This window comes from Nyctereutes procyonoides, unplaced genomic scaffold (genome assembly GCF_905146905.1).
Source record: "Nyctereutes procyonoides isolate TBG_1078 unplaced genomic scaffold, NYPRO_anot_genome, whole genome shotgun sequence".
Classification (NCBI taxonomy): Eukaryota; Metazoa; Chordata; class Mammalia; order Carnivora; family Canidae; genus Nyctereutes; species Nyctereutes procyonoides.
Window position 1 is genome coordinate 35206554 of NW_026575046.1, and position 20021 is coordinate 35226574.

Consider the following 20021-nt stretch of genomic DNA (forward strand, 5'->3'; position numbering starts at 1 on the left):
TCCTCCTTTCATAGACAAGAAAGTGGAGCTGGAGGCATGAGCCTGGTTTCCTAGGATTGCTAACCTTCTGTATCTTCTAACTATCCTAGGGCAAAGAAGGAGCCTTCATGGTACGAGATTCCAGAACTCCAGGAACATATACCGTATCTGTTTTCACCAAAGCCATTGTAAGGTATGGTGCTAGCTCAGCAAAGTGGGGAGAGACAGTCCTGAGGTGGGTGTGAGCAACAAGCCACACACAGCAACATCAGACAGTGAAAGAGGTAGAGACATCACTAGAAATTGTGTACGTTCCCTGATCTCTCTGAGACTAACTAACTTGACACAACTCAAGTTATTTTGCTGGAAAATAACAGAGCTAGGTCCAGGTACCATGTTCTCTTCCAAGTCAGCACCCCTGAGTGCAGAGCTCTAAGGAAATAAAATACTTGGGCTGCATTTGATGAGTTTATAATTTAGCCCACAGAGAATAGATACTTTCAGCCACAAGTGAAAAGATACGTATTTTAGTTCTAGCTCTGCTAATAAAGCTACCTACTGTTTATTAAACGCTTATCATGTGCCAGAATTTTACAGACTGTTTCTGATCCTAACAAACTCTGAAGGCAGGAGTTACTGTGCTCCTTCCACATAGAAAACAAAACAAAACAGAAAACAAGGCTAGGGCACCTTGATGGCCCAGTTGGTTAAGTGTCTGCTTTCAGCTCAGGTCATGATCACAGGGTCCTGGGATGAGCCCTACATTGAGCTCCCTGCTTAGCTGGGAGCCTGCTTCTCCCTCTTCCTCTGCCTGCAGCTTCCCCTGCTTGTTCTCCCTCTTTCTCTCTCTCTCTTTCCTCTCTCTCTCTCTCTCTCTCTCTCTGTCAAATAAATAAATAAAACATTAAATAAAAGAAAAAAACAAGGTTCAAAGAACCAATGGCACCTTCATGAGATAATGGAGCTCAAGTGGTCAAACCACTGTTCTGCTCCAGCTGGCTGACTATAAGACCCTGCTTGTCTGCCGCTCTGTATCCCAGGTTCCTGCTCTCTGTAAAACAATGTCTAAGAGCCTATCTAGCTCTCAAATTCTCTTCTAATTAAAGAGTAAGTAAGAACAAAGCAGTTTGGCAATGGGCAAAGTCTGGTAAGAATTAAGAGGAAAGAGAAAAATTATTATTAAGGTGTCCTCAGGGAATACTTCTTGGAGAATGAGGACATGAGCAAAATTCAGAGCAAGAGCAAGGTCTAGACAGGTGGTGGAGAAGAAGGGAGCTGCCCAGGGATGAGAAAAAGACAATGCACATCACAGAGGGGCCATGCCTTGCCATGGCTGGGGACAGGGAGGAAAGTGACCTGCAGCTCCATGAAATATGATGGAGAAAGAATGAGAAATAAAGCTATGCTGAGGGTCTCCAAGACCACCTCCATGTTCAGTGACCTACTACCAAAACTCACAGGACTTAGCATATAGTCATATTCAAGGCTAAGACTTATTATAGCAGGAGAATACAAATCAAGAAGGCAAAGGAAAAAGGCACATGGGGCAAAATCCAGAGGAAGTGAAACATGAGCTTCCAAGAATCCTCTCCCAGTGGAGTCATACAGGACTCCATTTAATTCCTCCAGCAACAAGCTTCGACAACAGGGTAAAATGGTGTCTACCAGGGAAGCTCCTGAGAGATTCAGTGCCCAAGGTTTTCACTTGGGGGCTGGCCACCTAGGTACCCTCTGCCTAGCACATGGCAAAATTCCAGAGTCCCCAAAGAAAAGCAGCCATTGAACATAAACCACAGTGTTATACAAACAATTTAGGAACAGGGAGCCATCCTTATCAGTTACAGAATGGTGAAAGCCCTCCCAAAATCCAAGTTCCCAGATGCTAGCCACAGGTCAAATTTGCAAGCAGGCCTTTCTAAAAAAAAAAAGCATTCAGCTTTTTAACTGCTATGTTAACTCTTTACTCTACAAAGTCACATAAGTATTGAGGGTCCAGTGTTCCCTTATCGTATGCTGACAGTTAGTGAAATCCACACACACAGGAGGAAAGCATGTAGCACACACAAGACCATTACCCACTGCGTGGTTGTAGAAGAAACATCTCCAATCCATCATGGGCCTGGTTCTAACTGGGTCTACATGCAGCCTCCGAGTCCTTACTATAGCACCCAGGGCTACCCTGTCAAGACTGACACACAAGTTGAAATATACCTGCCATCCTTCTGAGAGGGTAAAAAACAAAGCTAACAGGAATCGGCTACCAGCAGACACTTTTATGTCTAAGCATTGCTTGTTAATAATCACTGAATTTATGTTTCATTTGTTTAAGTGAGAACAACCCCTGTATAAAGCACTATCACATTAAAGAAACAAATGACAACCCCAAGCGATATTATGTGGCTGAGAAGTACGTGTTTGACTCCATTCCTCTCCTCATCAATTATCACCAACACAATGGAGCAGGTGAGTTCTAAAGGAAGGGTCCAGCGGGGAACCCTCACAGGGAAACTTGGAGAAAAATGATAAATGTCCTGCCAGGTTCTTCATCTCAGACAAGCTGACCATAAATAATAACTAAATCTACAAATAGGAAACAATGCCAAATATTTGCTCATATCATATATTTTCCATTAGCAAATTCTGCTGTTAGACCCATGGGATTTCACCACCTGCCCATCTGTGTTTATGACTCTTGTTGGAGGGGGTGTAATATCAGTGACTGGGCTTCGGGATTTGTTTTCCAGAATAAAAATAGCTTTCGCATTGGATTATATTTTTCCTGGTGATTGGACTTGAACAGTTGCTACGGTAAAATTTTAACTACTGCCTCTCACTTCATAATCAACCCAGGTCTGGTCACTAGACTCCGGCACCCAGTTTGTTCTTGGAGGCAGAAAGCACCAGTCACTGCGGGACTGAGATACGGTGAGCAGTACATCCAGCAATGTTATATATTTGCATTATTCACATCCCTAAAGGTCTGGGGCAAATTCTATATGGACTTGCCATGTACTTAATTATTCCCCAGGCTTAAAATAACCATTACAACAGGTGCACTGTATATCTGATATGGTGTGCACAAAGGAATATTTACAGAGTGTAGTAAGATATATATATATATCATTTTATATATCATATATTGATATATATATATATATATATCATTTTATATCATGGCACATTTATCAAGGCCAAATCAAGGTTCATTGGTTTTACTTAGGAGTTCATCAGTGAACTGTTTATCAAGGACCTACTTTGTACAGAGCACTCTACTAACCACCATTAGAAAAAAAATATACTAGAAAATAATGCCTGGGACCATATTACCATCTATCTTCTAGAACTTCTGTATCATGTAAGTTTGCTGTGTATGGTCCATTGCAAGGGCTGGAAGCTGGACGCATTCAGAAAAGTTTGTCTGCCATGACATGGTGTTAATTTTTTTTTTCAGTGCCTTTAGGCAAAGCCTAGATACAATCTAGGCTTGCATCTCTAGTGCCACAAGCTTTGTTATTCCCTCATCCTTTGGAACTTCTTCCCTCTGCTTTTTCTGCCTGGAACCTAAAAGCATTTGAGTTTGCATCCCCCTAAACTGTGCTTGTCGAAGCTGGAGTATTTTCATTTTGTATCTCCTAGACAGGTGGTTCTCAGACTTCAGTGTACATCTAAGTCATCTGGGATGCTTATTAATAATTTTGGCTCCTGGGAGCACTTGGGTGGCACAATCAGTTAAGCATTGGACTCTTGGTTTCTGTTTGGGTCATGATCTGAGGATCCTGAGATCAAGCCCTACATGGGGCTCTGTGTTCAACTAGGAGGTTGCTTAAGACTCTCTCTCCATGCCCTTCCCTCACCTCCCCTCTAAAAATAAATAAATAAATCTTAAAAAAAAAAAAAAGAATGTTGGCTCTTGGACACTATCTAACACTTACCAAAACACAATCCCTGATAATGGAGTCCTGGAATGTGCCTTTTAAACAAATGCTCTAGGTAATTTTTCCTCAGCTGGTTAGAGAGTCATACTTTGAGAAACATTGCTATAGACTCTCCATCCCTAACTGGCACCATTATCTGTACACGGCAGGAACTCAATACTACTTTCTGTTCAGTCTCTGCCTCAAAGAGGTAGAAACTGAGCTATTTATGATACAAAACCAAATTCCAGGGAAGGGTAATGCCCCTTTAGCCTCCTTATGAAAATAAAGTAATTCTAATAACTGTAGAATCTTAATATATCCATGCTGGATGGGATCGCAGAGATTATTTTATGAATCTACTTATTTTGTCAGTGTGAAAATTGAGAATCGGATTCCTTTTTCTCGTTTACTGAACATTTCTTGAAAGCCTACCACATGCCAGACTGTGTGCCCCTTGGAATCCACACCTCCTTGCTCCCAATCCCTGCTATGGCCAAGTAGAGTGCTATGGATGCACTTGGTGGATAAATGAATGAATGAATGAATGATCAGCTCAAATGAAATTTGCCCTATGTGGGAAATAGCAATAAAACATTTTTAATCAAGTATAAAAAATAGTTGAGACATTACAAGAACACTTTCATTTACTTCCTTTGGATATCTTGATTAATGCCATTTTCTGTCTTTCTTCCATATTATCTCCCACATACATTTTTCATGGTGTTCAATGCATATCCTATGTTATTATTTGGGGTAGGAAGATAATAATTTTATCTATCCATGATAGGTCTAAGTCTAAAGCTTATACTATTTGCCATCTTTGGGTTATATTAACAATAAAGTAACATTCTATCTAGGGTTCTGTATAGTCTCCTTATAGCCCTATACCTCATTATCTATTGCATGCCAACCCTGGAAAAACTTGTCTCTCTTTTCCAGGGAAATGGGTGATTGATCCCACTGAGCTCACTTTTGTGCAGGAGATTGGCAGTGGACAGTTTGGGCTGGTGCATCTTGGCTACTGGCTTAACAAGGACAAGGTGGCCATCAAAACCATTCAAGAAGGGGCTATGTCAGAAGAAGACTTCATAGAGGAGGCTGAAGTCATGATGTGAGTGGCCAAATCAAGAGTACACAAAGACATCTTGGGGAGGATATTCTGTGCTGTGTTCCTTAAATACCATTTTGATGTCATGTTACACCACTTTGCTGCTCAAATCTAGTGATGGGTTAAATGGCATGGAGAACAAAATGAAACTCCTCACTATGGTCTACAAGACCTGTCATGGTCTTGCCCTGTCCACTCCCCAGTCTTATCCTCTCCCGATCTCTCCTCTGGTCTAAGATGTGCCAGGCACACTGGCCTCCATTTGTCCTTGCGCATACCATCTGACTCCTCACCATCTTTCAGGTTATTTTTGTTTGGGGAGGGAATGCATTTTTGTAAGACTGAGTTTAGACCATCTCACCCCTTGCCTTTTTCCTCCAGGAAACTCTCTCACCCCAAACTGGTCCAGCTGTATGGGGTTTGCCTAGAGCAAGCTCCCATCTGCCTGGTGTTTGAGTTCATGGAACACGGCTGTCTGTCAGATTATCTTCGCAACCAGCGGGGACTCTTTGCTGCAGAAACCCTACTGGGCATGTGCCTGGATGTGTGTGAAGGCATGGCCTACTTGGAGGAGGCATGTGTCATCCACAGAGACCTGGTAAGAGGATGCAGGGCACACATCTACAAGTCCGGGAGGAAGGGGTACATCCCACTGAAATGTAGAGCTACCCATACTGGGAATATGTTGATACATAACAAGTCACAGACATCTCCTGTCCACTCTCAACTTCTTCCTTCTTCCACCCACTTGGGGCTATCCTAGTAGGACTCAGTCACAATGTTAATCCCAGCCTTAATCCCAGAGGATAATTTGTATCCTCTGAATCTGAATTTAAACTCTTCCAAAATGAAGCTTACAGCCTCTCCTTAACCTCTCTGTGCCTTTGTTTCCTCGTAGTAAAATGAGGGAAATGGACAAGCACAATTTTTCTCAAACTATTATTCAAGGACCTACCATAATCACATTGGGAGGTGCTAAAACCATCCTCAGAATCTCTCTGGAGGTCAGAACTCAGGATATTCATTTTAACATATCCCCCTTGGGAATTGTAGGCACATTTAAAATGTGAAACAAAGAGTGGTTTTTTTTTTATCACTTAGGGTTCTTTCAGTGGACAATTCTGTGATACTAATTAGGGACTAGGTACTCTTCCTATTGAGGAATAGTTTTAAGAGGATTAGTACCTTAAAACATTCTTATTTTTGTCATGACATTTTCTTTATATCATCCCTAACATTAACATTTCCTATTGCATCAGGTTGCATTAGAGCACACCACTGGTTAGATAACACCATGGATTTCTCTTCAAATAAGATCTCAGGAATGAAGCTAAAAGACCAAACCTACTTATACTGATAAGAGATCTTACACATTAACTCTTTAGTTCACTTCTGGGAACTAGTGAAGTTTAATTCACATCTGTAAAGCCCTCGTACAGCAGCACATAGAAACCCAAAAGACTGAGATTATTATAGGAGACTCCTTGTATTGATTATTCACCAATAGTTTTCCCTTCCCTTTTGTTTGCATGTCTCTACTCCAGGCTGCCAGAAATTGTTTAGTGGGAGAAAACCAAGTCATCAAGGTGTCTGACTTTGGGATGACAAGGTAATACAGGCATATGGTGCCCACAAAGGAATGGGACTCAGGCCCCCAGATCATTCAGACATTCTTTCTCCACTCTACCCAGGTTTGTCCTTGATGATCAATACACCAGTTCCACAGGCACCAAGTTCCCGGTAAAGTGGGCATCCCCAGAAGTCTTCTCCTTCAGTCGCTATAGCAGCAAGTCAGATGTGTGGTCATTTGGTAAGTGTCACCCTGGCCCCACACCCACATGATTTGGGACTTCCACCCAGCTGTTTTATTTGTTCAAATCCAAGCAACCCTGCTTGCCCAGGACTGGGTGGTAAGAGCATCCCATTCATAGTCTGTGTATGATAATGGCTCTGAAGAGGATGATGAAGCATTCATAAGTGCATTCATTCTTGGAGATCTTTGAAATGGGGGTTAAAATGAGAATGGAAACAGAAGCTGGTGACAGCTTTTGTAAGATCAAAAGCTAAAGGAGTCAGGAGATTAAAATATGAGTTCCTTGAGGACCAGGAGAATATTTTGTTCAAAATTCTATTCCCACATTTAACCCTCAATAAATATCCTACTCATCTATTCAACAATAATTTATCAAGCACCTACTATAAGCTAGGGCTAGTCTAGGTTCTCACAATGCAGTGGTGCATAGGATAGGAAAGACTCCTATTCTCTTGGACATAAATTAGTTAGAGATAGATAGTAATCACATAAACAAGCTAATAGATATGTAAATAAGACAAAATCACATAGTGATAAGTGCTATGAATAAAACAGTAATGGAAAAAACAGTAATGGGATAGAACGTGATTGGGATGAAGTGTCTGTTTTAAATAGCATGGTCTGGGAAGGCCTCTCCAAAGAGGTAACCCTTGAGCACAAATCTGAATGATGAGAGAAAGTCATCCCTATTTGAAGATCCAGGGAACAGTGTCTCTGACCAAAAAAACAGCAAATATAAAAATTTGGTGTGTCCAAAGAAAGGAGGGGTACTGTCTCAGTGAGAGAACAGTAGACAATGAAATTGGCTTGGTATTGTCCTTCCTGAAGGTAAGGACTTGAGTCTGAAAGTCAAGGAAATCTGCAATTTCTAGATGTAGGCCGGTTTGTTTGCTAGTTGTGAACTTCATCATTCACTGTGCTGCATTCCCCATTTCTTTTAGGTGTGCTGATGTGGGAAGTCTTCAGTGAAGGCAAAATCCCTTATTCCATGATAAGGAATTAGAATTTCTAATAAGGGCAAATGGGTATGCATAAAAGGCAGAATGAAAGATGTTGGTGTGGCAGAAAGTTACCAAATATTCTTGCTGGATTTGTCATATCATCCCAAGCCATAGTTTGTGTGTATTAACCTATACACAAAAATACACTGGACAACCTCTTTGATTTTGATTATAAGAAGGGTTATACTTTGGAAAGGAATGAGTTGGAGTTTGATTTTGCCAAGTGTATTTGACTAAGTGTAGAAACCAGGGAAAAGCTGACTAAATCTCTTCAGAGAATTAGTTTTGAAGTCTCCCCCATCATTTTAGAATAGCCACTTTGGACAACTGAGTAATTCGTGAATTTCTAGTTCTTCTGAGCTATTCCTTAAAACAGCTTCCCTATCTGACAGACCTAGCTAAGATTTTGTTATTCAAATTTAAGTTACAGAATGAACTTGGAAGAAATAAAACTGTACCAGAGCAATCTCAGAAGATTCTTTTTTTCCCCAAGTATGTGTATAATGAGGAAAGGTATGCCTGATGTGTGGCCACTCTCTATGGCTGATGCAGCTGGTCACACTGCACCAAGCCAGGTGTCCCATAACAAGATGTTTGCACTCATGGCCACTTTGTCACATTTACCTGCTAATTCTGCATAAGGCTTATTTTGACACAGATGGCCAGCTTGGGAATTTTCTATTGTATCATATAATTAGAGAGTTGAGCTACAGTCCGTCCCTGCCTCAGGTGTGCCCCCTGAAGTGTTCAAAAAGGAGACTGAAAAAAAAAAAAAGAAGGAGACTGACCATTAGAAGCAAGGTTGGGAGGGAGAGATAACAGGAGTGGCAAACCTGAGAAACAGAAACCTGGATGGTCTGGGAGCTTGATGCCTGCCTCAAGGCCATTGAGCTTTGTCATGCATTTTAAGAATTTTGCCCTAATTAACTGTGCTATTTTAAGCAAGTCAAGTAAGCTCTTTGGGCCTTACTCAGTTTCCAATCAATGCATTACAAGGTTTGCATGAAAGCAATGGTTTTCAAATGAGCTTTGAACAGCAGACCTCAATTTTCCAAAGAAATCTCACTAGAACTTCTGGCAACCTGGGGAGCTGATCAGTCTTATTTACAGGCAGTTTCCAAATTCCCAAAACTCCAGAGGCATGTCTGAGGATCCCTTAGAAATCCTGATCCAGAGGTCGGGGCCAGGGCCTGGGGTCTGCCATTTCAACAAACTTCTGAGGTGATTTTTATTCAGTTGTTTGGGGAATCATACTTTGGAAAACTCTGCCCTAAGAACCTCTGAAATAGGCTTTGAAAACCACTGAACGAGGTGATCTGCAAGCTCTCTTCCCACTCTGACATCCTATGAATACATTAGTACATAATAAAATTGGGTGTGACATTTCTGCTGAAGACAGAAGAGGAAAGGGGATTAAATCACAGGTCAAAAATAGACACCCCGGAGATGTGTTTTGCTCTGTCTACACAGTATTTTTAAAAATCAAATTGCATTTCTATTTCTAAGCTCTCAATTTGTGACTTCTTTTTAAAAAATCAGAAAATGTGGCAATCCCGAACCCTCATCCCCATGTGCCCTATGGTGGCTGGAGCTAAATCATAGCTGTTATCTGAAGATGGAACTTGACCCTCCAGTTCTCCAGAAACCCCCTAATCCCCATTAAGACACATCTCATCCACTCCATCCATTTACATGATGTGTAGACCTTTGAGTTTACATCCCTTGCAACTTTTAGTAGTAGCATTTGAGTTAGATATAAAAAAAAAAAAAGGGCTGAGTTTAAAAGTTCCTCACCACAAGCAAGATTGGGAAATCTTTGTTCTTTAGAAATAGTACAGGCCTAATAAGCCTCAGGTGGCTTGGTATTATCCTTCCTAAAGGTAAGGACTTGAATCTGAAAGTCAAGGAATCTGCAATTTCTAGATGTAGGCTGGTTTGTTTGCTAGTTGTGAACTTCATCATTCACTGTGCTGCATTCCCCATTTCTTTTAGGTGTGCTGATGTGGGAAGTCTTCAGTGAAGGCAAAATCCCGTATGAAAATAGAAGCAACTCAGAAGTGGTGGAAGACATCACTACTGGATTTCGCTTATACAAGCCCCGGCTGGCCTCCTCGAATATCTACCAGATAATGAATCATTGCTGGAAAGAGGTCAGTAAAGGAAGTGGTTTCCCCCTACCTTGTAATCTACAACTCTAGGGTTTGTCTCCTTCCCTAGAGAAAGGAACCCTCTTAGAGGATGAGGAAGCAGGTGTTACTAAAGTATATTAACAAGAAAGTGGCTTTGAGTGTCTACTAACAAAAGAGGCTGCCCAACCCTAAAAGAGCTGGCAGCGACCTTAAATATTATTTGACCTGCAATAAAATGTCACAAGCCATCAACACACTGTTAGAAAGGAAGAGGGGGTAAGACCAATGTCAATATGTCAGTTTTCTGAGATAAAAACACTTATAACATCAACAAACCATCAAGTATACATGAAAGTTCTAGAAGTTGGTGAGCAGAAGTTCACTTGTGGTGTGAAACGATGAAAATGACTTAATTCGGGTTCATTTTATTTGTTCAACAATTCAGATTGAGAAGCCAATTACTTTGCCCTCCCAGATGCCTCAGTCATCCCATCCTGGGGGGGGGGGGGCAGGCTATATCTTAAGCCACATCAGTGTAAGTCTTAATGTCCTTTGGTGAATTAGAAAATTTTAAACTTCAACCACAATTGAAAGTTGCTGAATAGAGAATGAACACAAATTCAGATTGTTGAGAGTGACAAGTGGAATTTAAAAAGTATAGGATACTTGGGCTTTGTCTCCACTTTAGTACTTCTTAGGCATTAATCTCTTGGACAATCTCTGAACCTCCTTTTTCTTACTAGTAAGAGAATGAAATAATGCTTGATCTGTAAGTTCCTAGAGCCTTTGTATTCAGAAACAAAGAAACAAACAGTGAAGACATAAAGAAGAGCGAAAAACAAACCCAGTCCACTTCACAAGGATTAAATACCATAATAATCATGATAGCTGAATTTACTTAGCACCTTCCCTTTTTAAAAACTCTTTCATTGATTTTTAAGTGAATAGACTTTATTATTTAGAGCTTTAGATTCACAGAAAAAAATGAGCAAATGGTACAGAGAGTTCCCATAGCCCCTCCTCCCCTATTAATAACATTTTGCATTGGTGTGGTACATTTGTTACAATTAATCACCATTATTGATACATTATTATTAATTAAAGTTCATGGTTTATTTATTTTTTAAAGATTATTTATTTATTCATGAGAGACAGACAGAGAGACGCAGAGACACAGGCAGAGGGAGAAGCAGGCTCCATGCAGGGAGCCCGACATGGGACTCGATCCCAGGTCTCCAGGATCAGGCCCTGGGCCGAAGGTGGCACTAAACTGCTGAGCCACTGGACTGCCCAAAGTTCATGGTTTACATTAAGGTTCATTCTTTGTGTTGTACAGCTCTGTGAGTTTTGACAAATACATAATACATGTGCTTACCATTATAGTATCATACGGAATATTTTCACTGCCCTAAAATCCACCGTGCTTCACCTATTTACCATTCCCTCTCTCTCCAAAACCCTGGCAACTATTGATCTTCTTATTGTTCAAGTTTTGCCTTTCCCATAGTGTCATATAGTTGGAATCATATAGTATGTAGCCTTTTCAGATTGGCTTCTTTTACTTAGCACCATGCACTTAAAACTCTTCCATGTCTTTTCATGGCTTGATAACTCATTTCTTTTTATCACCGAACAATATTCCATTGTATGGATGTACCACAGTTTGGCTATCTATTCTCCTACTGAAGGATGTCTTGATCACTTGCTGTTTTTGGCAATTGTAAATAAAGGCTACTATAAATATCTTTGTGCATGTTTTTGTATGAACATAAATTTTCAGCTCAACTGGGTAAATACCTAGGAGTGTGATTGCTGGATCATATGAAAACACCACATTTAGCTTTGAAGGAAACTTTTAGACTCTCTTCCAAAGTGGCTGTACCATTTTGCATTCCCATCAGCAATGAGAATTCCTGCTGTTCCCCATCCTCAGCAGCATTTAATGTTATCAAGTGTTTGGGGTTTTAACCCTTCTAATAGGTATACAGTGGTAGCTCACTGTTTTTGTTTGCAATTCTCTAATGACATATAATGTGGAGCATCTTTTCATATGTTTATTTTCCATTTGTATATCTGCTTTAATGAGGTGTCTATTGAGATCTTTTGCCCATTTTTCAATCAGGTTATTTGTTTTCTTGCTTTTGAGTTTGAAGAGGTCTTTGTCCTTTATCAGATATGTGTTTTGAAGATATTTTCTCCAGCCTATGGTTTATCTTTTCTTTCTCTTAATAATGTGTTTTACAGAGCAGATGTTTTTAATTTTAACAAAACTCAGCATCAATTTTTTTCTTTTAGGAATCATGCTTTTGGTGTTGTAACTAAAAATCTATTACTGAACCCAAGGTTGCCCAGATTTTCTCCTGTGTTATCTTCAAGAAGTTTTCTAAGTTTTGCATTTTACATTTAGGTCTCTGACCCATTTTGAGTTCATTTTTGTGAAGGCTATAAGTTCTGTGTCTACAGTCATTATACTGCATATGGCTGCCTAATTGTTCCAGCACTGTTGTTAAAAAACAACAACACTGTCCAATGAATGGCCTTTGCTCCTTATTCAAAGATAAGTTGACTATATTGAGTCTATTTCCAGGCTCTCAACTCTGTTCCATCAATCTATCTGCCTCTTCTTTCACCATTACCACATTGTCATTACTGTAGCTTTATAGTGAGTCTTGAAGTTGGGTAGTGTCAGTCCTCCAACTTTGTTCCTCTTCAGTATTATGTTGCCTATTCTGAATCTTTTTTCCATGTAAACTTCTGAATAAGTTTGTCAATATCTACAAAATAATTTTCTGAGATTCTGAGTGTGATTGTGTTGAATCTATAGATCAAGTTGAAAAGGAATGACATCTTAATAATATAAAGTCTTCCCATTGTTAAATATGAAATATCTCCATTTATTTGGATCTTCTTTGAGTTCTTTCCTTAAAACTTTGCATTTTTCCTAATACATATTTTGTGAGATTTATACCTAAGTATTTTCTTTTTTGCTGCTACTTAGCACTTATTTTATGAGATATTTTTAATTCATGACTTTATTTAATTCTCATAACCGTCTTATAAGATAGAGACTATCATTATCCCCATTTAACAGACAACAAAACTGAGATTCAAACAAGTTAAGCAACCTGCTCAAAGTCACACAGCTGAGTGGGAAATCTTAGATTCCCAAAAGTAGGCCATATGGGCAGCTCCGGTGGCCCAGCAGTTTAGCACCGCCTTCAGCCCGGGATGTGATCCTGGAGACCCAGTATCAAGTCCCAGTCAGGCTACCTGCATGGAGCCTGCTTCTCTCTCTCTCTCTCTCTCTCTCTCTCTCTCTCTGTCATGAATAAATAAAATCTTTAAAAAACAAAACAAAACAAAACAAAAAACAAAAGCAGGCCATATGATTCCAGAATACCTGCTGTTAACAACTTTTACACCATGGCCTCTAATAATATATATGGAAGCATATTTAAGAATCCTCAAAGGGCTATTAAATTCTGGTTTGCTTTGGAATTAACTATGACACATAAGGACAAGGAACTCACAGAGTTCTTTTCTTCCCTCTCTAGAAACCAGAGGACCGGCCACCTTTCTGCAGACTCTTGAGTCAACTGGCTGAAATTGCAGAATCAGGACTTTAGCAGAGACTCAGCACGAGGCATGGGCTGCAGATCCTGAATGGGGGGAGCAAATTCTCCCTTCACAGAGCATTAAAAGCTGCCACCAGCCCAGAACTCCTCAGAGGCAGCTGGCCTGTGGCGTCAGTCCCTAAGCCACCACAGAGGCAGCACCCTGACAGAGGCTGGCACCTGGCCACCAGCAGAAGGCTCAGCTCCTGAATCGGGAGTGAGGCCAGAGCAGCAGCAATGCCTCTACCCTCCTCCCAGCCTCTCATCTTGTGTGGCATGCAAACCTCAATCTGACAGCTTTCAGACAACATTTCTTGCACTTCTTAGGGAAAAGGAGGGACATGGTAGGACTGTGGATGCTTATTTTTATTTCCAACATGGATCTAAAGTTTATGGTCAAGGGATTTTTACTTGGCCCCACAATACAGAATCCCAGGATATGGGGCAAGAGAAATGACGAGTGTGATGCTTTTTCAAGGAGAACTGGTGAATTAATTAAGGTCAGAAAGAGCGACTCAGCCGTTGTGATGCTGTCAGCCACAGCTTCCTGCCGTAGAGGATGATGGAACAGCTGCTCACACATGAGGCCAGATATTCTGAGAAGCAGCTTTATGAGGTTTTACTCATTGAGCACACTGCCACCTCCCTCCGTGAAGGGGCATGATGGACTGGGGTGAACAATTTGGATCCTGTGGTTGGAGGTGGCATCTGCCCAGAAAGAGGGTATCAGATGGTAGGGTGTCAACTGGTACAGAGAAAGGCCTTAGGTTGATATCACTCTGATGCCTACTTTTAGTACCAAGCTGGGCAGGTGATGGTGCCTTTCCTCTGCACAGAATGCTTCACAGCTATCCTGGGAGAAGATGATCGCTTCTGAACACTGGCTCCTACTGGGACTCAGCCATGGATTCTTCTGACCTTTAGGATTAGTTCCCTCTCTGCACTCTTCCACCCTCATCAGCAGAGGGCAGCACTATGCCGGGCAGAGTGGCCTTGCAGAGATCCCGAAGGTTCTTTAAGCCCTAGAAATTTGCAACTTTAAGACAACGCTTCAAGTCTCTGAAAGTCTAGGAGAGGAATGAAGGGTCTGTTCTCGCTCCAACCATCTGGATGGAAACTGAGTCAAGCACTGAGTGGGGTGCTTCCAAGATGCACAAGGCAGCCTGCTGTCGATTGAGCCCTGAAATATGCAAGGTGAATATGTACTGAGCTACGGGCCTTATCTGCAGAATTTTATTTCATCCTGAGTTCACACCAACCCCATGAGAAAGTATCCTTATTTCCATTTTACAGATGATAAACCTGAGGCTTTAAAAAGCCAAGACAGCTCCCCTAAGTGACAGAGTTGTCTGTGACCAATGCAGTTTCTGTATTTCTATTCAACACTGCCTCCTACTGAGGGTGAAAGGGGTTGCAGAGGAGATAAATAACAGCTCGGGGAGACCTAGAAAGCGAATTAAAGAAGTCAACCTAACGTTTCTCCCACGTAGACCATTATGGCTGGCTGTGTAGCCCTCCAACTTGGAATAGGATCTTCTTTTTCCCATCTGGCTCCTCATCTTTGTTAGAGTTCATGACTCTGGAGTTACTCAGTTAATTAACCCTTTGAATCACCCACCCCTCCAGAGTCATGTTGCATGAAGCCATTTATAGGTGAGCTAAAGCAGTTTTGGAAGATCCTCCTGCAGGTGTATAAATGCTTCCTTTAACTACCATTTTGGCTTTGAGCCAGCTGCAGTATTCTTGGACACTTTGTGGAGAAGGGTATTCCCTGGTGTAAGAGAGATTTCATTTTCCTACAATGTTCAGATAAAATTTTAGAGAGATTATTAGATGGTGTTGCTATTAGTTCTATCTAAATCGTGTGATATTTTGACCAGCTGAAGATTCCGATGCATAACTTTTAACTATAATTATTGTGAAACTGGTTGTCTCAAGATATCATTGTATCAAATGTATCATTCAAAAGGTGATCTGATTCAACATATCCCAAATCATCCCTGTTTACTTTCTGGCATTTTGTACATTCTCTTGTGGAACCTTTAATTAGAGATGATTCCTGGAACATCCAGTCTAGAAGGAAAACATCAAAATTGATTGATTTCTATGGCTTGGTTTCAAAAATTGCCCCTTGCATGGTATTATTGTGTTCAAGCTCAGATTCATGGGGGACATAACTGAACATGTTAACTCCTCAGTGTCCTATCCTGCAAAATGGGCTTCCTGCCTGTTTTTTTCTACTCCATTCACAGTTTGAAAATGGTATCATGTGTTCCCAGGGAATTCCCTTATACAAGGTTTTGGTTCTAGATGCAATTTATAGATTTTGCATTTTGTACCTTTTAAGACTATTTATATTTGGATGTAATGAATATTTATTAGTGTACAGTGATTGCTAGTATTCACAATAAAAATGTTACAAATATCTCTAACTGTTGGGGTGACTGGGTGACGGGCACTGAGGGGGGCACTTGGCAGGATGAGCACTGGGTGTTATACTATATGTTGACAAATTGAACTCCAATAAAAAAAAATCTCTAACCATTTATAAAGCACGTATAGTTAAAAGTTGGTTCTAGCAAATAAAGCTGTATGCTTTAATAAATACAGTATATATGGCCTGGGTTCCATATTTGCCCAAATGTCAAACAACCAAAAATTTTCCTTAAATAAAAATGATTACATGGCTTCATGTTCCAAAGTAAGGACTATATATCATGCAACATTTGTTCAACAAGTAAATATCAAATGCTTCCTGTGTTCCTATGAGACACTGTGCTGAGAGCTATGGAAACAAAGATGAAAAAAGCACAGTCTTTATTTTCTAGAAACTCCAGGTAAGTCATACAAAAAGGCAGACATATCAACAAGTAAAATTATAATCCAGCAATTAGAGCAACAACAGAAATATAGGCAAAGAGGAGAAGAGCTCAGAAAAAGTAATAAAATCTCTCAGGGTAAGGGAAACATCAGGAAAAACTTCCTAGAACCTTACTACTCAAAGTGTGGTCCCCAGACCAGCAACAGCAATATGATCACCTTATGAGAAATGTGCATTCTCTGACTTCATACCGAGACTCAGTGATTGAGAATCTGCATTTTCACAAGACCTACAGGTGATCCTAAGCGCATTAAAGTTTGAGAAGTACTGTCGGAGCATATAATGTCTAACTCAGTTTTGAAGATGAACTATGGGTTTTCTTAGGAAGTAAGTGGGCAGAAATAAGAGAAATGCTTTCCAGGTAGAAGGATAGAGGAAACAAAATGTATGGGGAGGCTATGATCAGTTTATCCTGCTGGAGCTAAGTTTCAGAGATGGGTGTGAGGCGTTGACAAGGGTAAGGATGATAGAAAGGGTTAGGCAAATTGAAACTGAAGCTGTAAATCTTTGATAAAGACCATATTTTAAAAAGACAATAAATATGGGAACTCTACCTATAGATAGAAAAGATGTCATGGAGCAAGGAGTGAAGGTCAAATTTGTGTTTAAAAATACATTTTGGCAGCAGTATAGTGAGTGGATTTGGGAAACGCAAAGCTGGTGGAAAAGAAGCCAATGTGAAGATGATTTTTTGCCTTGTTCCGAGTACCAGGTTATTGTTCATATTCATTCACTGTCATCTGCTGTGTGGGTGACATGTAGAAATTGTAATTCAGAGTTCTTCAGTCACAGTTGGACAGCAATGAATAGCTGTTCCCCTGCCTCTTAAAATCCCAGTAAAATAAAGGCTGGCTTATATTTTTGGTGTGTGGAGCTTTCCCTGTACCTTTTAGTTTACCAAAAGCCCACATGCACTGCAGGAGCCAGTTCACGCATCAGAGGACCATTAGGCAAAAGTGAAAAAACGTGTGGCTTCTACACAGTCTTTTGTGGGACTCCCTTCAGCTCTTGACTCCCACTGGGAAATGACCCAGATATGAAACTCCTAAAGCGGTTGGATGAACAGTTCTGCTTCTCAGAGCATTTATCTCGCAGACCCTACTCTTCCTGGTATCTCCCAACACACAAATCCACCACTTTGAGGAAGAGGCAGAAAATAATCTGGTAAGCAAGATGGGCAGTCTGTGTGTGTGTGTGTGTGTGTGTGTGTGTGTGTGTGTGTGTCTTAATGACTATGAAACTCCAAGTCATGATGTGTTGTTGGCTTGTGGGATCACAGAATCATACAGTCACTGTTAGAAGGAGTTTTAGGGATCATTTATTTACTAATAATGTAATGTACTAATAATAGTTACCAATTCATCTGACATTGCCTGGCCCTGTGTCAGGTGTACAAGATGAATAAGATATCTTATCAGCTAGAGACCAAATACTTCACACTCAAATTAAGATAGTTCGAAGAGGACTTATTTACGAAAGGATTATTTAAGAGAGTGTGGGTCAGGTTTAGGAGAACCACAGAAAGTAGTAGAGAGGAAAATAACAGCCAAGGAGCAGTTACCACCTGGAGGCCTGAAGAGGCAGGATGGGGAATGCTCATTTGAATGTGAAAGCTGAGAGTCACCTGGCAAATGTCTCCTTGAGAGGAGAGAATGTCACAAGGAGGAAGCCAGAGGAATAAATATGCTGAACCCGCTCTCCCCCCTTACTCCATTAACTGACCCAACTGGAAGCCAGGGGACAAAGAAACTGTAGCAGGGCGGTCCACAGAGGTAAGTCAGAGGGGAGAGAGCAGGGCGCAAAGGGCGGAGGGGGTTTGGAGAAAGAAAAGACATCTAGTACAGACACCAGCCTTCCTTTAAGAAGCCCCCTTACTACTAACAGAAGTCCAACACAGAAACAAATACAGTTGATGCTCATTATTTACAGATTCTGGACTTGCAAATTTGCCTATTCAACTGAAATTTATTTATAACTCCCAAATCAGTACTTTCGTAGTCATCCATGGTGTGCCCATGCCAGAGCCGTGAAAAATGTGTCGCCCTACACACACATTCCCAGCCGAGGTCGGACAAGGTAGTGCTCTGCCTTCACATTTTAGCAATCATACTCTAAACAGGTATCCTTTTTGAGGTCTGTTTAGTGCCACATTTTGCACTTGTGTACTTTTTGTTGATCATTTTGCTGCTTAAAATGACCCTTAAACATAGAGCTGAAGTGCTGTGTAGTGGTGCTAAGAGCAAGAAGGTTGTGACATCTCTTTCCAAGAAAATGTTTGCTACATAAGTTTCGTTCAGGCATGAGTTATAATGCTATTAACTGTGAATTTAACATTAATGAGTCCACAAGGTATAAAAGTGTTTTTCAACAGAAATGTGTGTAAAACAAGGTTATATATAGATCAGTTGATGAAAATGTTGGGACCAGGGGCTCACAGGAACCTAACCCTATACTTCCCCTAGGAGCAATGGTTCAGTATCATTCATTCAGTGTCCATGGCAACTTTATTTTTTTAATATCTTATTTAAATTCAACTTGCCAACATACAGTATAACACCTAGTGCTCATCTCCATGGCAATTTTATAAAATGTAAGTACCAAATAATGAGAATCAAATGTGATTGCAAGGGGATGCTGTAGGTTTACCTGATGGAGCAGTGATGACAATATAGTGAAAAGACAAAGAGCAAAAACACCTAAGGGATCAAGGAGGACTTCACAGAGGAAGTGATGTTTGAGCTGTCCTGAAGGGTAAATGGGAGCTCCCAAGGAAGAGGGGGTTTGGAAGGACATTTCAGGCATAGAAACCAGAATAAAACAAGAAAAATACATTATATTCCCCATTCTTCCCTTGCATTATTTTTTTAAATACCTGGGCTTATTTTTTTTTTTAAGATTGATTGATTGATTCATGAGAAACAGAGAGAGAGAGGCAGAGGCATAGGCAGAGGGAGAAGCAGGCCTCAATCCTGGACCCCGAGATCATGCCCTGAACTAAAGGCAAAGGTTCAACCACTGAGCCACCCAGGTGTTCCTCTTTGCATTATTTTTAAATTAGGACTTGGGAACATTGAGGATAAAGGCAGTAGGTGCTAGCGAGGTTACAGGACAATCAGCTGAAGAAGCCAAGTGGATAGTGATTCCTCACCATCCAGGGTCACCTCTACCCACACCCACCTACACCCATCTAGAGCTGTGAAGGAGTTTCTGGTGCCTTTCCATTTTCCAGACTGATTCTGAGTATGGCACAGTTGTCCTCTTGGACTCCAATGCTGTTTAATCCTGCTGGGGCTTTGTTTCCACAGTGGCTTAGGTCTCTGAGAAGAATACCCCTACTGTGACTGCTCTGGATTATCACATTGGAGAGGTCTCTGCTTCTTCAGGGAGATGCACCCAAGGAAGATGAAAAACCTGAAGTCTCACTTTCTTTAAAATATTTTATTTATTTGGGGCAGCTCGGTGGCTCAGCAGTTTAGCGCCTCCTTCCACCCAGGGCATGATCTTGGAGACCCGGGAGCAAGTCCCACGTCGGGCTCCTTGCATGGAGCCTGCTTCTCGCTCTGCCTGTGTCTCTGCCTC

The 20021-nt window shown here is 40.9% G+C and overlaps 1 protein-coding gene across 1 annotated transcript in view; it reads left to right on the plus strand.

Annotated features, from left to right (window-relative positions):
- ITK (IL2 inducible T cell kinase) overlaps positions 1-16066 on the plus strand; it is a 63833-nt gene extending 47767 nt beyond the window's left edge. Inside the window, exons 9-17 of the mRNA XM_055325411.1 lie at positions 90-172; positions 2309-2442; positions 2830-2904; positions 4836-5007; positions 5386-5602; positions 6549-6613; positions 6696-6814; positions 9811-9968; positions 13502-16066. Of these exons, the coding sequence (XP_055181386.1) occupies positions 90-172; positions 2309-2442; positions 2830-2904; positions 4836-5007; positions 5386-5602; positions 6549-6613; positions 6696-6814; positions 9811-9968; positions 13502-13573 (1095 nt within the window). The 3' untranslated portion in view covers positions 13574-16066. The remainder of the gene's footprint in view (positions 1-89; positions 173-2308; positions 2443-2829; positions 2905-4835; positions 5008-5385; positions 5603-6548; positions 6614-6695; positions 6815-9810; positions 9969-13501) is intronic.
- The last annotated feature ends 3955 nt before the right edge of the window (positions 16067-20021 follow it).